The sequence below is a fragment of the Callorhinus ursinus genome, unplaced genomic scaffold (genome assembly GCF_003265705.2).
Source record: "Callorhinus ursinus isolate GAN/ISIS: 27379988/994484 unplaced genomic scaffold, GSC_fseal_2.0 scaffold59, whole genome shotgun sequence".
NCBI classification, from domain to species: Eukaryota; Metazoa; Chordata; class Mammalia; order Carnivora; family Otariidae; genus Callorhinus; species Callorhinus ursinus.
Window position 1 is genome coordinate 7096897 of NW_027397121.1, and position 18108 is coordinate 7115004.

Here is an 18108-nt window from a genome sequence, read left to right on the forward strand (position 1 = left end):
GGTGGGCCTGGGGCACTTCTAGGTGGGACTTCTAGCTGAAACCAGAGCCTCAACATAAGGGGGGGAAAGTGGAAGTAAAGAACCAGAAGTACAAAGATGTTGGTTTGGGCCTGGCACACAGCTAGTACCTAAGAAACATTTAATGATTCAAAGAATGAACGAATCCAAGAAGAGAACAAGTTTTCTCAAAATCAGGAGAAAGAAAGAGGGTAAATCACACAAGAAATAGCGAAAGCTGTGGGCAGCCAAGTGAGAAGGAAGAGCTGGAAAATGGGGCCTGGGGAAGAGGGGGAGGTAGGGCAGGAGGGAGCAGGTGGGGGCAAAGCCAGTGCAGAAAGACAGAGGCTGGGAGAAGATGAGGAGGAGCAGTGGGAAAGATGGGCGTGGGAACAGAGATGGGGGGACAAGCAGGGACTGCACCAGACAGCAGAAGGTAAAGGGGGCTGAGGGAACGGATGACGGGCCACACAACACAGAGGGATGGGACAGTGAGCGGCCGGGAGATGGCTAGGGGAGGAAGAGTGGAGAGCAGTAGGGAAGCGGGAGGGGGAGCTCGGGTGTGGGAGCCTCCATGAAGCTATTTATAGCAGCCCCGTCATCTTGGGCTCCTTTGCCGTCAGCACGACGCTCCCCCGGCCCCCCCCCCGCCCCCGCGGCCAGGAATACCATGCCCTCACCCCCCACCCCCCGCCAGGCCCAAATCCAGCTCTGGTGACATGGGAGGGGGCAGGGGAAGGTGTGACTCACCTATCCCAACCTCCCTACCTGCCCAATCCTGGGGGCGGCCAGACATGGGGGAAAAGGAAGGACAGGGTTCTCCCTGGGGAGTGACTACGTGAGGGGAAACCCAAAGAGGGACCCCAAGAAGCAGACAAGAGAAGCAAATATCGGATCTCCTGCAACGCCAGCCTCAGAGACAGTACCCTCCGAAATTCTCGGAGGGCTTCTTCCTCATACTTCAGTCCATGATTAACCCTAGAGCTTCCCCTCCCTGTTCTGCCAACCTGTATACCTGTCCCAGCCTCCCCTTCCCTCCTCCAGTGGGATCTGCCAGCCCCAGCCCCACTCCAACCTGCTGTCATCCCCTCTCACCCCTTCTCCCTAGGTCACACTGCTCCCGCTCTTACCAGCCTACTGTCCCCTGCCCTGGATTCCTTCAATGTTCCCTCCAGGCTCCTCTACTCCTTCTCTGTCCTGTACATTTCCTTCAGTCCTGGGCTGGAGCCCATCCTTCTGCTGGCCAGAAGAGTCCCTCCTTGGCCTCACCTTCATTTCCCTTCCTGCCTCTCTGCTTGTCCTCTCCCTGCACCCTGCCCCTCTCCTGCTGCTGCCTCTTCTCCATTCTGTCCCCTGGCCCAAAACATCCCTCAGCCAATCCAGGGCCTTCACTCTCTGCACCCAGATAACCCCCTTCCCTCCAATCTCACCCAAGAACCCCCTATATTGCCGTATATTGCATCCAACTCACCCCACCCACCCCAGCCCCTGTACCTGTCATGGTCAGCACTTCGGAAGCGAGGCAGGATCTGGCGAAAGCTGCTGGTCCGGTCAAGTTTGGGTTGTGACTTCGTGCGTTTGATGGAGCTTTTTAACCTCCGGCTCAGGAAGCCTTGCTGGGGTGGGGGGAGATGGGGATATGGGTGGGTTGGGGCAGGGTAAGTTCTACCTACTCAGCCCTCAGCTGGTAAAGAGTCCCTGGATGAAAGTGGGATGGGGGAAAAGGGAAGTCTCTAGAGGTGAGGAAATGGAGATTGGAGTCCTGCTACCAATTTGTCTTCCTTTGCTCCCAACGGGTGCTAGCGGGCGCACACGCACGCATACACACACACACACACACACACACACACACACACACACCAGCTCAGAGAAGGTGGGAGGGCTGGTCTGAGAAGCAGGGGGACAGAGCCAAGGAGGGGGAAACCAAAGAGGTGGGGAGAGGCAAGTGCTCGCTCTCTCTCTCTCTCTCTCTCTCTCTCTCTCTCCCTCCTGCCCCCTTTCTCAGAATGCTGGGGCTCCAGCTGGGGCTGGAGGGGAGGGGGCCCAGCTGAGCCACATCTGGCCTAACCCTTCACTCACCGAGGGCCGGAAGGGCGCAGCGGGGGCGGCCTCCATGCTGTACTGCTTCCCCCCTGGGACGCTCTTCCTCCTCGAGCGACCCAAGTGGTATTCTGGAGAGGGGAAAAGAGCCAGAAGGGAGGTTGGGAGGGGTTGCTGTTAGCCCAGGTGTCCACTTCTGACCCCAGCCCATTCGCCCACCTCCCTCTGCCCCTCAGCTCCAGCCTCACCTACCCCCCGGAAAGCAGCAGGAAGAGCAGCGGCGGCTGAGAGGCTGGCGGCGGGAAGGAGGGGGTAAAGAACCCGAGCCGGAGCCCCCCGAGGGGGACGGGGTGGGAGGCCTTAGGCCCATGACTGGGACTGGCAGTCAGCAGAAGGGCATGGCTGAGAGGGTCAGTAAAACCCCGGTGATTAAAGGACACCAAAGATCCACGGAAGCTAGGTCCTTGGTGCCCACCCCCCCAGGAAGGGGCTAGCTGGGGGGGAAAGTTGGGTTAAAGGTCATTGCCCATAGGCAGGCTTTCCTCTCCCCTCAGCTGGGCACATCTTCCACCTGCTCCCCTCTCCTGGAACCCCTGACCGTCTGAAGAGCCAGGGCTGTCTCCCATGACCCCCTCCCTGGTCTGGAGGGGGAAGTCTTAGAAGGGACCTGTGAGGAGTGGCAGGAGAAGAAGCCTGGGGACAGAAAATCCAAGGAAGGGGCAGATGGGGGGGGGGAGGGGAAAAGGGGCCGGTTCCACGTGCACTGCAGTGGCAGGGACTCAGAAAGGAAGGAGGAGGGAGAGGAAAATAAAAGAATGCAGGGGAGTGGGGGAGTGGGCAGGGAGTGGGGAGGATGAGCAGTGGAGGTTCAGGGGACTCCCAAGTGAGGGCAGGGAGAGGAGGAGGAGGGGAAGAGAATGCGGATGAAGCTCAGACTGCCAAGAGTCCAGAGGGGTGGCAGCTCGAGGAGGGAAGCTGAGGCTCTGCTGCCGGGGAATTTAGAGGGGCCAAGGGGCTAGAGGAGAATGAAAGTGGGGGGATGCCAAGCTCCGGCTCCAGCTCCAGAATGGCTGCCCAGGCCTGGGCTCCCCCCTCAGCCCCACAGTCACCACTGCAGCCAATGGGGGGGCAGGTGCTGCATCAGGGGCGGGGCTACCATCTCCACGGCAACAAGAAGCTACAGGCTGTGGGGGGGGGGGACCGGAAGAGCTGCCTGTTAACTCTCTAGGTTCCAGAACAAGGGAGGACCACAGCTACATTTTCACTGTCTGCTTCCAGAATTGCAAATCACCAGCGACGTGCCCTAGAATCAGTCTCCAGCTTCCCTTTGCCTCTAAAACCCAGGTGTTAGAAGGTCTGCTCACAAAAATGTGGACCCCATGACAGAGGGACCCTTGCCAGACCCTTGGAAACAATGTGTAGAGCACAGAAACATACACTGAACTGTGGGGGTACGTGTATATAACCACAATACAAAAAATAGGGATCTAGGTGCTTATGAGACATACAGACAACTGTGAGCACGGGGGTGCCACAGATCCACATTCTGAGACCTTGAGGCCCACATACTCCACGGGATACATGCTTAAACATATGTGAACACTGCAACAGGGGAGTACACATTTCGACCCAGACACCCACATGAGAGCTGCTGGTGTGGACGTGTGGCCCCAGTCCCTTGGGCAATCATGTGGGCAGCACATTACAGAAATGGACGTTTAACCCTAACACACACACACACACACACACACACACACACACACACACAGGAAGTCGGTTTAACCTCAAGATAGATGCTTGAGTATACTGTGATGCCAACCACAGCAAGGTACCCTGGTACCTCAAAAGCACAAACATCATTCATTCACATGGGAAGTATGACCACATCCACTCCATCTCAGGACAACCTTCTTCTCCCTCAGCCCTTGTCTGACTCCGACGCAGGCATCCATGATTGCTCTCCCAAAGAGGAAAAAACGAGGAGCAAATGCATCAATTACCCTTCTAGGACACATTCAACAATGCATCTAAGGGGTCAGGATATTTTTTTCTTAGTCTCTGCATTTCTTAGGTATGGTTGCCTCACTCTCGTTCCAAAGAACCAAACTCAGGCACTACTTTCAATTGCAAGCTCCTCTAATAAAGGCACAAAGACTAACTTTAAATCCACTAAAATTTTGCTTTGGAACTAAAGAATTGGCAGAAAGAGAACAAATTTGCTAACTGGTTTACTTGGCTCTTGGAAGTAACATAACCTTACACGTGTTACCAGGAACTAAGATCCATGAACTCACACGTAAGTCACACGTACATGGAGGCCACATACACAAATGCTTACAGAGACTTTCACTACCACAAAAAAGAAAAACACATAGAGAAAAGAGAGTGACAGAAATACAGGACATTCTGTTATGAAAGCTGCATGCAGTGGCACGTACAGAAAACACGGCATATACCCGTGTACACACACAGCAAACCTGGTCAGCGTACACTGCAATCGTGGGTCTCCGTGTCCCATCCCTGCACGATGTACACACGCATGCACACACATAACAGCCACCTACACGCACCCGTAACACAGGCATTGTGCACACACCCACACATGTACACACCCCATGTACACACACAATTGCACTCTCACACACAAACCGCAAAGGCTTGGACTCCCGCCTCTCCAACCCCTCTAATCTTGCCATCACCCACAGAATCTCCCCCTGCCCTCCAATCCGCCAAATCCCTAACCTTCCCTTTGGCCCTTCTTCCTTTTCATACCCAGCTGGCAGCTCTTGAGGGGAGCCAAGGAGGGAGGTTGCCAGAGCAGGATGAGGAACAGAGTTGGAGAGAGCAGAGAAATGGGGGGCAAAACTCTGTGCTGGGGACAGGAAGCTCTCATGACAGTCCCTGTGGTGACAGGCCTCACCATGAGCCAGCCTCCATGCCTGAGTGGCTATCCCTCATCCAACTAAGCCTGATCCTATACAGCCTACATGAACCGATGCCCTCTCTCATCTTGCCCCTTACTTCTCTCAGATAGCTTTACTAACAGGCCTCTCTGCTCTCCCCCCGCCTCCTCCCCAGCTCCCAGACCCTGTCTCCCTCCATCTCCATCCAGTTCCCCATCTTAAGCTCTCTTATTCTCTTTTCTCCTTATTCTGGCTCAAATATCTCCTACATTCCCATTCTCCAGCTATTCCTTTTCTCCTAGCCAAACCTCCCTCATTCCTCTTCACCTCCTTTCTCCCCACTTTTCCACTTTCTCTCCACTCCTTTCCTTTACACCTTTTCTGTCCCCACTCCCAGACAGACCAAGGGCTCACACCTGCCCAGCCCAAAGGTGTTTCACACATAGTAGGATTCCAAGAAGCCCACTCACACACTCTCACTTCCTTCCCCCACTTGCACACCACCCACATCCAGACACGCCCTGGACACCCGTGCTGGGATTGACACAGATACCCAGGCCAATGATGGAACACATGCAAAGACACACACCTGCCACCAGGGACAGAGAAAATCTTGCTCATCCTGCCACACATCCCTACACACAGGAGACTGACTGGAGGTGAGCCCCAGCCAGGGACATGCAAGCTCAGGGTCAGAGGTGACATGTACCAGTATGGCCAGTGGCCGGCCCAGCGGCCTCCTAGGCAGGAACCGGACAGAGGCACGATGAGACAGGACAGGCTTGCACACGGTGCATGAGGAACTGGGCCCCGAGTACACATAGCATCGACACACGGGGGACACGAGCATGGACACCAACACACACACGGACACACAGGCTGCCGTCTCCACCAAGGGTCTCCGAGACCACCCCTCACCGGCCTCCCCCGCGTGCTCGCGACCCTGGCCCCCCGTAGGCCTGTCCCCGATCCCCCACCTCCGCTGCCCCCCTCCAGTTACCATAACTCCCCCCACTCGGAAGATGCAGCGAGAACATGCGGAGGGAGCAGCTGCCGCCGCCGCCGCCGCCGCCGCCGCGGCTTCCCCACCCCCCTCTCCGCGCCCACGCACACGCGCGCCCCCGCCCCCACGCGCGCTCTTCGTCCGCCCGGCCCCGCCCTTACCTCGCACCGCCCCCTGGGGGGGGTCGGGGGTGTCCCCGGTGGGGGAGGGGCCCCGCCCCTGCGCGGGGGAGGGGCGGGGTGCGGCGGGAGAGGGGGCGGCGCGGCCCGGCTCGCGCCGCCCGGCGCGTTGGGGGCGGCGGCGGGGCCCAGGACGGCCGGGACGGCCGCGCGGTGACGGCCGCGGGAACGGCTCCCTCCGCCGCCGCTCCCGCCGCTGCCGCCGTTGCCCGGGCCCCGCCGCCGTTGCTAGGCGACCGCTGCTGCCGTGGCCGCCTCTGTCACGAGCCCCGTCGCCCGGAGACAGCGCGAGAGAGACGGGGGAGGGGGGCGAGGGGACCCCCAAAACCAACCGGGCCTCCCACCATCCCCTCCCGAGCAGGACCCCCCACCAAAACCGCGGAGGGAACGAGGGGCGGCGGCTCCACCCAGCAGAGGAGGAGCCCTGGATTCCAATGCCCCTCAAAGGTCCGGCGACCTCTCCTGGGCTCCAGCGTCCACAGCTTCAGCACACACCTTCGCGGACCCAGGCCCCCAAGCCCCTAAAGATCCCTATGTCCCTGCATATTCTCCATGCCCTTTACACATTCCATGTCCCCCTGAAAACCCCAAACGTTCACCAGCTATCAACTCTTTCACTAGATCCTCCCCCCAACTAGATATACTCCAGGACCCTCTTCCAACACCTATTGAACCCCCAACACAACAACCTCCATATACCATCCCCAACTCCAAACACACGGGGATGCCCCCACCCAAAACACAACGGAGACCCACACCAGAGACCCCAGACCCCGAGGACTCAGGATAAGGAGAAAGATGGGGATTATGTGGGCAGAGGTATCAACCATCCTACATATGATAAACATGCTCCGTGAGCATGTGACCATTCTGGCCTGGACACACAGGTATGCACATGTGCACACACACAAATCTTTCCCAGACACGGACATGACACACACACACACACAGATGTGACAGACATCACACACATTCTCTGTACACACCACTACCACCACCACCACCACCACCACCACCACCTGGCTTTGCCTCACAGAAATGTGCTATCCACACACCCCCATGGTCAGAGGTTTCCATGACAATGACACACATCCCTGCCCACCCACCCACCCAGGGTCCCAGAGCTGGCCCCCAAGGGCAGTGAGACCTGGGCCTATCAGAGGAGGACCATATATAGGGAGCTAAGGGATGGAGACAGGCCACTGGATCTCTTGGAGGAAGAGAAACTGGGAGCCTGGATACCTGAGGGAAGGGTCTGCTGGTGGAAGAAAGGGGTAACTAGGGGTTGGGGGGATGGAGGAACTGGATCCCTACTCTTGGAAGGGGAATGCAGTGGTAGGGGGCAGTGACAAGGGGGTTTCTAGGGGCTGAGGGCGTCTCTCTGCACCTTGGCTGCAGATCTCTGTTCTCTGCCTTCATCTCCCCTCACTGTTCCCATGGAAACCTTTTAAGCGAACTTCTCAGGAAGACAAAAATCTTTTTTTAAATGACTAAAGAGGGGGGTGGAGGGGGGGCAGAAAGAGGGAGGGAGGGGAAGAGACAGATGGAGAGAGGGAGAGAGGTGGAGAGACAGACTGAGCAGATAGCGCCACAGAAAGAAAAAAAGGGGAAGGGGGGGGGGGGGTCTGATGATGTTCCACCGGGAGCAAAGGGGAACGACAGAGGAATCAAGAGGGGTGGGGAAAATAAGAGAAATCGGAGAGGAAAGAGAAAGGGGGTGACAGAATTGCAGAAAATAGAAGCAGCTGAAGAGAAAAGGGGGCAAGAAGAGGGAGGGCCCACAGGCCAGAAGGTCTGGAAGAGGAATCAGGAGCGTGGGGGTGGGGCAGAGGTCTGGGGGGAGGGCAGGAACTAGGTCATTCTCTCCACGGTCCCAGACCAAGGGCTGGGAGAGGGGCAGGGGCAGGAACGCTCGGACAGGAAGCTAAAGATCTAAGGAGACTATTTTTACAAGCACCAGGAAAACAGGCAAACTTCGCTGCTGGAGAGGAAAAAGGGAGCGAAACAGAGCAAAGACCACTGGGGCCTCTCACCCACAGCCCCAGTCCCGCTCCAGATCCCAGAGGAGGGCGCCTTCTCCTTCCAGGCTCCCACTCGCAGGATGAAAGACTGTGTCTCCTCCTCCTCCCACCCCCTGACAGCTCCCTCATTTCCCCGACTTCCCCCCTCCCCTGCAGCCCCGGCCACCTTCAGCCCTGTCCCCGCCACTGTCCGGGGCACGAGAGCCTGCTCGGCCGCCGTACCATGCTCGCCGTGGGGCCGCCCCTCCACCGGCACGGAGACCGTGCGTCTCAGCAGTTTGTTGCGACTGGACTCGCTCCTCCGGTCCCGGATCAGAAGGGGGTGTATCTAGGGGATGCGGGGGTGTGTCAGACCTCACTGGCCCAGGCCGTCCCTCCTCTTTCCCTCCCCCCCACCAAGGAAGGATGAACCTCCCTCTCCACCGGGCCTGCCCACCTTCGGCCCCTACTCCTGCACACTCTTCAAGTGTCTTGGGATGAGTCGGTTTCTCTTTCCCCTCTCTCTTCAAGTCTCTCTCCCTCCTTTCCCTCCCGTCCCACCCTCCTTTTTCCTCCCTCCATTTCTTTTGAAACACCCTCCGGGAAATTCTCCCAAACCCGACTCAGCTCTTCCGGCAACCCCGCAGGAGTCTGCTACTCTGGTAATCCCCTTTCCCCTTGACCTTCAGTTCCTCCATTCTCCCCGCTTTCCTCCCAACCTCCCACCTCCCTCACCACCTTCCCTCCCTCCGTGCCTGTCACGGGGGTAGCAGAAGCTGCATTTATAATCAGGATCTACAGCTTGTCTCCCTCCCACGGCCCGGCTTTCGGCCAGACTGGGACTCAACCTCCCCGCCCCCCTCAAAGGGCCTGGTCACCTCCCCCCACCCTTCATCTCCTTCCCTTGCCCCCCACTCAACCTCTTTCACGTGCCTCCTTCTCTTGAGCCATTCCCTCTCCCTGAGCCTCATTCCCAGCTCCAAGCCTCCAATCTTCACCCCTCCAAGAACCACCCCACTTTGCTAGTCCCTAGCTCCAGGTCCACAACCCACCTACTTCCAACCCCCTGTGGCCCTACACACTGCTCACCTACCCATCCCACCCCCACAGGCTTCCCACTCCAGACTCTGGCCCCTCCGCTCAGGTTGCCCCTTAGCTTGCTGGCCACTGGTCCCCTGGACTTGTGCCCAGCTCTGTCATTCCTTCGTTATCCCACCCTCTCAATCCTCACAACAGTCCTCACTCTTACTGGTTCCAGTTCCCCCAATTGATCCTACAGACCCCCTACAACCTGGTCAAGACCACTAGTGAATCACTCAAATACCCGCCAAGGCCTAAAACTTGGACTCCTGAACCACCTCTTCCTTTAAAGTCACCATGTCCTCCCCTAGACACCTGGACTTCATTCTGTGACCTGGAAGCTCTAGCCAGCCCTTGCACACTCTCCCTTGCCCCTCAGGTCCCTCCAAACCCTGGTTAACCCCAACCAATTCTAGCCCTGCCTCACCACATCCTCCCCAACAGCGGCAGGAGCGCCTCTCAGCACTTCACTGGGCTCCAAGGCTACCTATCACTCTCTAAAGCTGGTCCCCCAAATCACCCCCAACTCCCTGAATCACACCTCTGGGCACCCACCTTTCATATCTGCACCCTCTGTTTCCTCTGATGGGTCCTCCACTGCTGACCCAGTGCCCAGTCAGAACCCATACTCCCTTGGCTCTAATGAGCCAGCATGGCCCCCATGTCCCACACTCTGGCTAGTCCCTATCCCTCTCCCACTGCTACTTCTCTAGAAAATGTCCCCTGCTCCCAGTTCCCCTCATTGCCCAGGCATCTCCCCCCTTATATTCTTTCCTGATTGATGTCCCTGGTGAAAGCCCTCCTGGTCTCTCTAAACCCTGACCTTGGTTGGGCACCTTCCCAGTCTTCACCACCATCCACACCAAGATCCACTGACTTCTGTCATCTCTCCTAGTACCCTCCAGCCCCCTCCTGGTCCCGGTTTCCCTCAGTTCCCACTCCTCACGTGATAGAGTCAGGCCTGGGCATGGTGAGTGATGGGTCTTGCTGAGATGGGGGAAGAACAGGAGAGAGTTCCCGAGGACCACTTAGGAGGTGATCCCTCCAAAGCAATGCCCATTTCTTGCCACCCCTTCTCCAAGCCCTTCAGTTTCCCTTTCCCATCCTAACCTATCCCACAATATGGGCAGGGCCACAACAGGAGCCACCCCCAACTCTTCAGAACCACATCTCCTCTCCAACACTGCACAGGAACATCCCCTGGCCAAGGTGAGAGGATGCTTGCCCTTTTGCACACCCCAGTCCAAATCTCAATGACCACCCTCCTCAGACCGCTTGCAAATGTTTCCCTCTTCTTTGCCTTCTCTGTGTCTCTCACCACTTCACTAATGAGGATTCTCCTCATCTTTCTCTCCACGTTCTCCCATGCTACCCAGAGGTCTCTCCCCAGCCTTCCCACTCTGCTCACCTCGTCCTCATCCAGCATGAGAAGCTGGTTCCCCGAGATGATGCAGAACCGTGGGTTCCAACCAGGACGATCATATGGGGAATGAACGTATTGGGTTCGGTGCATAGGGGGTCCCCGTACATCTGGGGGACAGAGACACACAGAAATGGTAAGGGAGGTTCTATGCACTTAGGAGACAGAGGCCCAAAATGGCAAGAAGAGAGTCCACAGAGTGGGAGAATGAGACCCCACCCGCCTTGGAGATTACAGATGGGGATGAGGCGCACGGTAACTTAATTAAAGGAACGGAAGAGAAGCCTGTATATCTGGGAGGAAAGAGGGGAGGGGAAATCACATCACGTGGGGGCTCTGCAGACTGCAGGAAAGAAATACAGAGGAGTGGTTCAGGGAGGGGGATTATATCATGACAGAGAGGGTACACATTCAGAGGCAGAGAAAAGTGGCGGTGCTCTCCATCCATATCCAAAAAATGAAAAGATGGAGGGCGCAGCAGAACTGGCAGAAGAGAAGTACACAGAGATGGTGGTGGCAGGGGACTGGGAAGAGGGAGGGCATCCAAATAACTGCAGAAGTCAAGCACTTGGAGGGAAGGTGGCTCCCCCAGCTGTAAGAGAGTGAGAGGAAAAAGCTACAGAGCCATGGGAAAGGATGGGGCCAGGGGGTATAGGAACATTTGAGCATGAAATGCTGAGAGCTAAACATCTGGAAAAGAGAGGACATGACAGAGCTTACCTGTTCACAAAGTCAGAGACCGGAGAGGGCCTCTCCTCCTGCCTCTCCTCTATTCTCAGCTCCCTCCTCCTCTAGCCCAACCCTGCTCAAATCTGGGGAAATGGTTCTTCTGGTGGTAGGGGGAGGATATGTCTTGTCAACAGCTGGCTATGGGAAGGGCTGGAGAGTGAGGAGGTAGGAAATATGCCTTTGTTTGAATGAACAGAGACTGAACTGATCTCTTCTCCCACTCTATGCCCAGAGATCAAAGATTCGCTACGGCCCCCTCTCTTTACCTAGTCTCCATGGACAGGATGGAAGACAACTCCACAGGTGAGAAACCTCTCCAAGGTACAGTGAGGAGCTTGAGGAAGAAAGAGGGGAAGGAAGAATGGAAGATCCAGGTCTGGGACAGAGAAGGGGGCCTCCGAAAGCTCAAGCTGGGGATGGGGACAAACAGTAGACTAAGCGTTGCCCATGCTTGGAGATGCCCGCAGGGGCATCTTACCCAACTTAGCTGTTCTTCCCTCGCCCCATCCCTGTAAACTGTCTCTCCTTTACTTGTTTTTTTTAAGATTTTATTTATTTATTTGACAGAGAGAGAGAGAGAGCACAAATAGGCAGAGAGGCAGGCAGAGGGAGAGGGAGAAGCAGGCTCTCCACTGAGCAGGGAGCCTGATGTGGGGCCCGATCCCAGGACTCTGGGATCATGACCTGAGCCGAAGGCAGCCGCTTAACCGACTGAGCCACCCAGGCGCCCCCTGTCTCTCCTTTAAATCCCAATGCCACACACCATCAAAGGGACACAGGGAACAGGCACTATGGAAGTAAGAAAGAAATCAAATTGGTGACATCAAAGTGATAGAAAATAGGTTTAAGGTATCACAGTGAGAAACAATTTAGAGGAAGCAAAATCAAATTCTGTCACCTTTACAAAATAATCATTGGTATAGTTCAGGAAAAGAACTGGTCGTTAAGCTTCATTCTAACTGAATACCCTGAGTAGGAAATTTTGAAAAATCTACCCCTTTCTGTCTACAAACATATTCTTCAAATTTACTCAACTTGCAGATCAGAGTCAGAGATGAACCCCTAGAATAGATATTTAGAAACCCCAATCCTTTGAGACTCACTATCGCAATGCCATTCCAGAGATTCTGTCCGAGACCCTCTAGCTACAGAGATCACCAGTCCTTAGGCTCTGAGCCTGCACACACTGCAGGCAACATGCCCACTGCGCTCAGACTCTGAGGACTCCCAGAGGAGAAATCTGTTGATACATCTAATCATTCTGGGAGGGGTTGGTTCAGGCTGCAGCCCCAGGGAGGCAGGTTAGAGTTCAGGGGATACCTTCCTCCTGGGAGCAGGGAAGGCCACAGGGAACTTAGCTTAGAAGCAACTCTGAAAACACACACTCCACACACACATATTGTCTAGACTTAAGTAAGGATGATTCTGGGAGGCAGATGCAAGAGACAGAGTAACACAGCTGAGAAAAGGGAAAATTTTACTAGGATAAGTCCCACAGGGCTCAGATGGGGACGTCTTCTAGGTCCTGTTCCAGCCATCAAAACCTGCATCTTTGCACCCAAATCTCCAACACCCCAGGAAGTAGAGGAGACAAGAAAAGAGGAATGGGTGGTAAGAGCTGAGGTATTAGGGGAAAGTGGGTAGGCACAGACTTGCAGGGACAAGCCAGCCGGGGAATGGGGTAGAGATAGAGGATGGGCTGGGGGACAAATCATAGGGATGGATCAAGAGAAAAGAAGGCAGAAATGAGAGTAAATCCCTAAAGACAAGGGAATATACCAGAAGAGCCCAAGTGGACACGGGGCAGAGGAAATGAGGTGCACCTAACAGGGATACTAAGACAAGTGGGTCATGAAGGACAGCTGAAGAGGAGGTAGAAATATAAGGGAGCTACCAGATAGAAGAGAGGGAGAGAGAATGGACCAGAGAAAGGACTGATATAAGGGAAGGACAGAAGGGGGACTCATATAAGGAACGGACACCATATGGGGGGAAAGATATAGGTGATGGACACCAGAGGAGGGAGGGGGAATGGTAACAGGGATTGGAGGTGGGGGAGGGGGATAAAAAGTGGTGAAGTGAAGAGGCGGATAGGACCCCTGGGGTTACATTTCACTGGTCAAAGGCCTTAAGGAGGGTCAGAGTCTGGGGCAGGGTCCTAACCTGCCCTCTACTTCCATCACTCAATCTTACTTCTATTGCCCCCTCCCCCCTCAATAAACACACACATAATTTGGCCCTCCCCCTGCCCTGGTCTCTCCTCCCCCAGCCCATTCCCTCTCTCCTCTCTTCCCTCCATCTGGACCCTCCATTCCCCCCACCCCCCACTGCCTCCCTCTCTCTCCATCTGGCCCCTTCTTCTCTCCCTCCATCCTCCTCTCTTTTCCAACCCCCTACCATTCTCTGAGCCCCTTCACCGTATTCTACCCCCATCTTCTTTGCTTCTCTTTTCACCCCTATGTTTTCATTTCCCCCTCCTAGCCCCTCTCCTAAGACTTCCTTCTGCTTCCTTAATATTTTCCTCATCTCTCAGCTCCCACCTCCAAATTATTTCTGCAGCTCTTCCCCAAACCCTATCCCTCTATCTTACCACCCTTTCTGGCAATCTCTTTCCCCTTCATCATGTTCCCCTCAGCCCCCTTCATAGCCTGTTTCCTGTCCCCTCCGGCCCCTACCTACCCCTATCCTCTGGCCTCCAATCCCTCCTTCCCCGTTGCTCCCATCCCTGCCTTCCCGGTCCTCCTCTCTCTCCCTCCATTTCAGCTGCTCCCCTCCCTGGCCCCGGCTCTGCTTCCCCCCCCCCCGCCCCTGCCCCTCCCCCTCTTGCCCCCCCCAACTGGCCCTCCCCCCCTCCCCTCCCCACCGTACCTCTGAAGGGGGCATAGGACATCGCGGGGATGCTCCCCCGATGGATGGAGGCGCGAGACCTGCTCATCAGGCCTGGGGGGGAGGGGGCGGGGGGGACGGGGGAGAAAGAGAAGAGAGAAAGAGGGGGAGAGAGAGGGGGAGAAGGAGGAGGAGGTGGAGGAGGAGGAGGAGGAGAGAGGAGGAGAGAGGAGCAGAGAGGAGCAGAGAGGAGGAGAGAGGAGGAGGAGGAGGAGAATAGGAGCCAACGGCAGCAGCGGCAGCCGGGAGAGAGAGAGAGGGGGGGGGCGGGGGAGCGAGCGAGAGAGGAGAGAGCAGGAGGAGGAGGAGAGAGAGAATCTGCAGCCCCCACCCCTACTCAGTGAGAACCAGGGAGAGAGACCCCTGACTCAAAAACACACCAGACTGAGAGTGCAGTTCTAAAGATGTAGACCTCAGATCCTGAGACTGAGAGACCCCAGACCCACAGAGAAAGATACCTTGCTGCCCACCCCGGGGGCGGGGGGGTAATCTGAGGCACAAACCCAAAATCTAGAGGAACAGAGACCCCAATCTCAGAAAAAAAAAAAGACCCCAGATCCCCCATTGAGAGAAGGGTCAGAGGTCAAAATGTGAGTGTCCAGTTTCACAAAAGGTTCTCCACAGCCGCAGAAATCTTAGACTCCAGAATCAGATGATTTCAGGAACCAAGATCAGAGACCTGGAGTTAAAGAAAAAGATGAGATCCAGATTCAGAAAAAACCCAGACCTAGAATTAGAGGACTCCTATCCAGAGATACCAGACCCCAGACTTATATCTCAGAGAAAAGAAACTGCAGACTCAGAGAATGATAACTCAAGAGATAAACTCCAGACCTGGGGATTGAGGATGGGGAGAAGGGAGAGGGACAGGGAGAGACACTCATGTAGCTCAGAGATGTAGAATGCAGAGACCCCAAACTCATAAAGAAGAGTTTGAAAGACCTCACAGAGTGATGAGGTCCTGGAAACACAGAAACTCCCAAAACAAAATGGAAACTCGGTCCCGAGAAATATCCCACTGCAAATACTGAAAGGCCCTGCAGAGATCTAGCTCAGAAACGAACTCCAAACCCAAAGACAGATCTCAGGGAGACCCCATCCCCAGAGACACAGGTATGAGAGAACTCTGATAAACGCCCAGTCACGCAGACTCCGGAGACCCCCAAACCTTGAAAAAAGGGGGAATACTGGGTAGGGGGAGTGGCAAGAGCCTTTTCTCTGCTGCCTCCTCCCACCTCTCTCCTCTCATTGGCCCCTCTCTCCATTTTTGGGTCACTGGATGTGCTTGGGCCCCAGGGAAGTTATGTAGGACAGGTCTTGGCTCCTAGGGGGATGGGTTAAGGCAAGGAGACCCAAGACTCAGAGGTATACCAGTCCGGGAGAGTTAAATGGGGGGGGGGGCGGGTAAGGGGCAAAAGCACCATCACTACTTCCTGGTGTCTCCATATCCCCAACCTAAAGCTCGCTCCCCGCCCCCATTCACCACCAGTCTGTCTTGAGCTTTGGGCTTTCAATTAAGGCTGAATTGCCCTCAGCCCCATTTTCATCACCCTCTATCCCATGTACAGGGTCTCACTGTCCTCTTAAAATGCATCTTTTCCCACCTAGCCATCGTCTTGCCGTGCCCCATCCCTGCCTAATCACTATTCCCTGCTCAGGGACAGCGGGCTTCTCAGATTATCGTTGTTCATTACCCAACCTAGGCATATGTCAGTCCTAACCAAAGAGGCAGGGGGCGCTCTCTTTACCCCCTAAGGTTCAATCTTCTCAGACCCTCTCACTCCTTAAGGCCTCGGGAACAGTGTAGGGGCTGCAACTGGGCACATTCTGGGGTTTAAGGATGATTCCCCACTCCACAAGCTGACGCATCGAGTCGGCGGGGTCTCCATCCCCCCTTTCTAGCGCCAGCTCTCTCGTCACGTGGCCTGCGGTGCTGGCCTGGGATTGGCCTCTTCGCGCAGCTCATTGAGATACAGCCGCCTGAGGGACACCGGCCCCCTCACGTGACAGCGGAACGCCGCTGCGGCTCTCAAGCCTGCAATCGGCCGTTTCCGGTTTACACGGAAACGAGCGTGCCATTTCCGTGCACGTCTGCAGATCCGGCTGTCGATTGGCCAAATTCCCTTTCGCTCCTCCCCCGACAGGAGGCGGGGCAAACTGGGCCACGTGAGGGCCAGGATTGGCTGGCTCTGGAGGTCCGGGTCCGGCTTCTATGGTCACGTGGTGTATGCTGTTTTCTTATCACGTGGGTGCTGCCCAGGTAAGAAGAGGCCGCCCTTTCTGGGTTTGGGGTCCCGTCTCTGCATTACGTGCGGTTTTTGATATTCAACCATCCTCTACCAGCATAGGCTGCATGAGGGGGGAGCAGGTTCCCGCAATCCTGCTCGGCGGAGGGGTGAGTGACCGGCCCCGCCCCTTCCGGTCCTCGAAGCCTCGACCACCGCCCGCGTTCAAAATCCTAGGGATTGGCTTCTGGGGAGGGAGTGAAAACCGAGTCTGCCTTACTTTCCCAAGTTTCTCTCCCAGCTTCAGGGACCTTTTCCTTCGGGGTGCAGGAGAGGGAGGGCAGAGCCTGTCTATCCAAGTGAAGTGTTCCCGAGATGCAATTTCCTCGGCTTTTTGTTGGGTAACACCCTATTCATTTCGTGCTCTCAGGCCGCTCTGCTTCTGTCGCTCCTTTGGATGCCGGCGCTGTTGCCCGTGGCCTCCCGCCTTCTCTTGCTACCCCGAGCTCTGCTGTCCATGGCTTCAGGAAGCCCCCCGTCCCAGCCCTCGCCTGCCTCGAGCTCCGGCTATGTTCCCGGCTCGGTCTCTGCAGCCTTTGTCACCTGCCCCAACGAGAAGGTCGCCAAGGAGATCGCCAGGTGGGGGACCTCAGTGTGGAGCGAGGAAGGAGGATCATGACGGGAGAGAGGTGGGGGTGGGAGAGAAGAGTGCACTCCCGCGGCTTCCTGCCTGACCCCCGGCTTTGGAACCTTGTCTCTGGGCAGCCAGTGCAAAAAATCCGGGTCATGGGGCGTTCTGAATGGGGCTTTCTCTTCACCTTCAGGGCTGTGGTGGAGAAGCGCCTGGCAGCCTGCGTTAACCTCATCCCTCAGATTACATCCATGTGAGTCATAGGAGTTGGGGGGTTAGCCTAACTCTAGGGGCTGATTGGCAGTGCTTTTCCTTGAGGGCAATCTTTGCTCCTTCAACACTTTCTCCCTTTCTCCCTGACCTTTTCAGCTATGAGTGGAAAGGAAAGATTGAGGAGGACAATGAGGTGCTGATGGTGAGAAACATTTCCCCGTCCAATGAAACCTCAATTCCCTGACCCCGTTCCCTCTTCTGAGATCCTGAAATTAACCCCACTCCTTGATTCAGTCATGTTTGTCTTTGCCTCTTAGATGATTAAAACCCGAAGTTCCATGGTTCCAGCTTTGACAGATTTTGTTCGGTGAGAACTCTGACGTGGGTAGCAGTGAGGGTGGCACTTGCTGGGCAGTCTGAGGGGGGTGGTGGGCTCATTTAAGGTAGATCTTTGAGTGATCCCCCATATTTTCACAGTTCTGTGCACCCTTACGAAGTGGCTGAGGTGATTGCATTGCCTGTGGAGCAGGGGAACGCCCCATACCTGCATTGGGTGCACCAGGTTACAGAGTCAGTTTCCGACTCCAGCACAGTCCTACCGTGATGAGCCCCGTTTCTCTGCCATGTTCCCCTTGTATACTTCCATGCCCTTTGACTTCCAGGTGATGACCGGGCCCCAAATAAATCCTATCCTTGGTTTTCTCTGCCTTTTGCCTTTTTCCTTGTCATGTATGTGAATTTGGTTGGGAAGAGTGGAATTGCTGCCAGTCCCTGTGTTCTCATCTTCCAGAATGACCCAGGG

At 55.9% G+C, this 18108-nt stretch overlaps 2 protein-coding genes and 1 long non-coding RNA gene across 21 annotated transcripts in view; 2 read left to right on the top strand and 1 right to left on the bottom strand.

The window, feature by feature from the left end:
• SYNGAP1 (synaptic Ras GTPase activating protein 1) overlaps positions 1 to 14407 on the bottom strand; it is a 31692-nt gene extending 17285 nt beyond the window's left edge. For 6 of the 18 annotated variants that reach the window (XR_012375915.1, XR_012375916.1, XM_073884897.1 and 3 more), the window contains exons 1-5: positions 14220 to 14407; positions 10611 to 10732; positions 8366 to 8471; positions 2077 to 2168; positions 1492 to 1613 (exon numbers count right to left, since the gene is read on the bottom strand). Coding sequence is in view for 13 of the 18 variants with exons in the window: in XM_073884897.1 (XP_073740998.1) it covers positions 1492 to 1613; positions 2077 to 2168; positions 8366 to 8471; positions 10611 to 10732; positions 14220 to 14286 (509 nt within the window). In the remaining 5 variants the exon portion in view is untranslated. Of the gene's footprint in view, positions 1 to 1491; positions 1614 to 2076; positions 2169 to 2289; positions 3283 to 5940; positions 6013 to 6104; positions 6185 to 8365; positions 8472 to 8579; positions 8686 to 10610; positions 10733 to 11342; positions 11361 to 14219 lie in introns of those variants that run through there. The other 12 variants (XR_012375913.1, XR_012375914.1, XR_012375912.1 and 9 more) reach the window with 8 other exon arrangements.
• Positions 8659 to 10707, top strand: LOC141371172 (uncharacterized). The gene is made up of 3 exons (XR_012375917.1): positions 8659 to 8784; positions 10333 to 10411; positions 10579 to 10707. It is a non-coding gene; the product is annotated as an uncharacterized lncRNA (long non-coding RNA).
• Positions 14408 to 16370: 1963 nt separating the features above from the next.
• On the top strand, positions 16371 to 18013 carry CUTA (cutA divalent cation tolerance homolog). 2 transcript variants are annotated; one of them, XM_025862407.2, is made up of 6 exons: positions 16371 to 16497; positions 16893 to 17101; positions 17287 to 17346; positions 17463 to 17508; positions 17624 to 17673; positions 17784 to 18013. In XM_025862407.2, the coding sequence occupies exons 1-6, from the start codon at positions 16450 to 16452 to the stop codon at positions 17908 to 17910; spliced, it is 540 nt and encodes a 179-aa protein (XP_025718192.1). In that variant the 5' UTR covers positions 16371 to 16449; the 3' UTR covers positions 17911 to 18013. The 2 variants fall into 2 exon arrangements, with proteins under 2 accessions (XP_025718192.1, XP_073741018.1); XM_073884917.1 differs by lacking the exon at positions 16371 to 16497 and adding an exon at positions 16500 to 16632.
• The last annotated feature ends 95 nt before the right edge of the window (positions 18014 to 18108 follow it).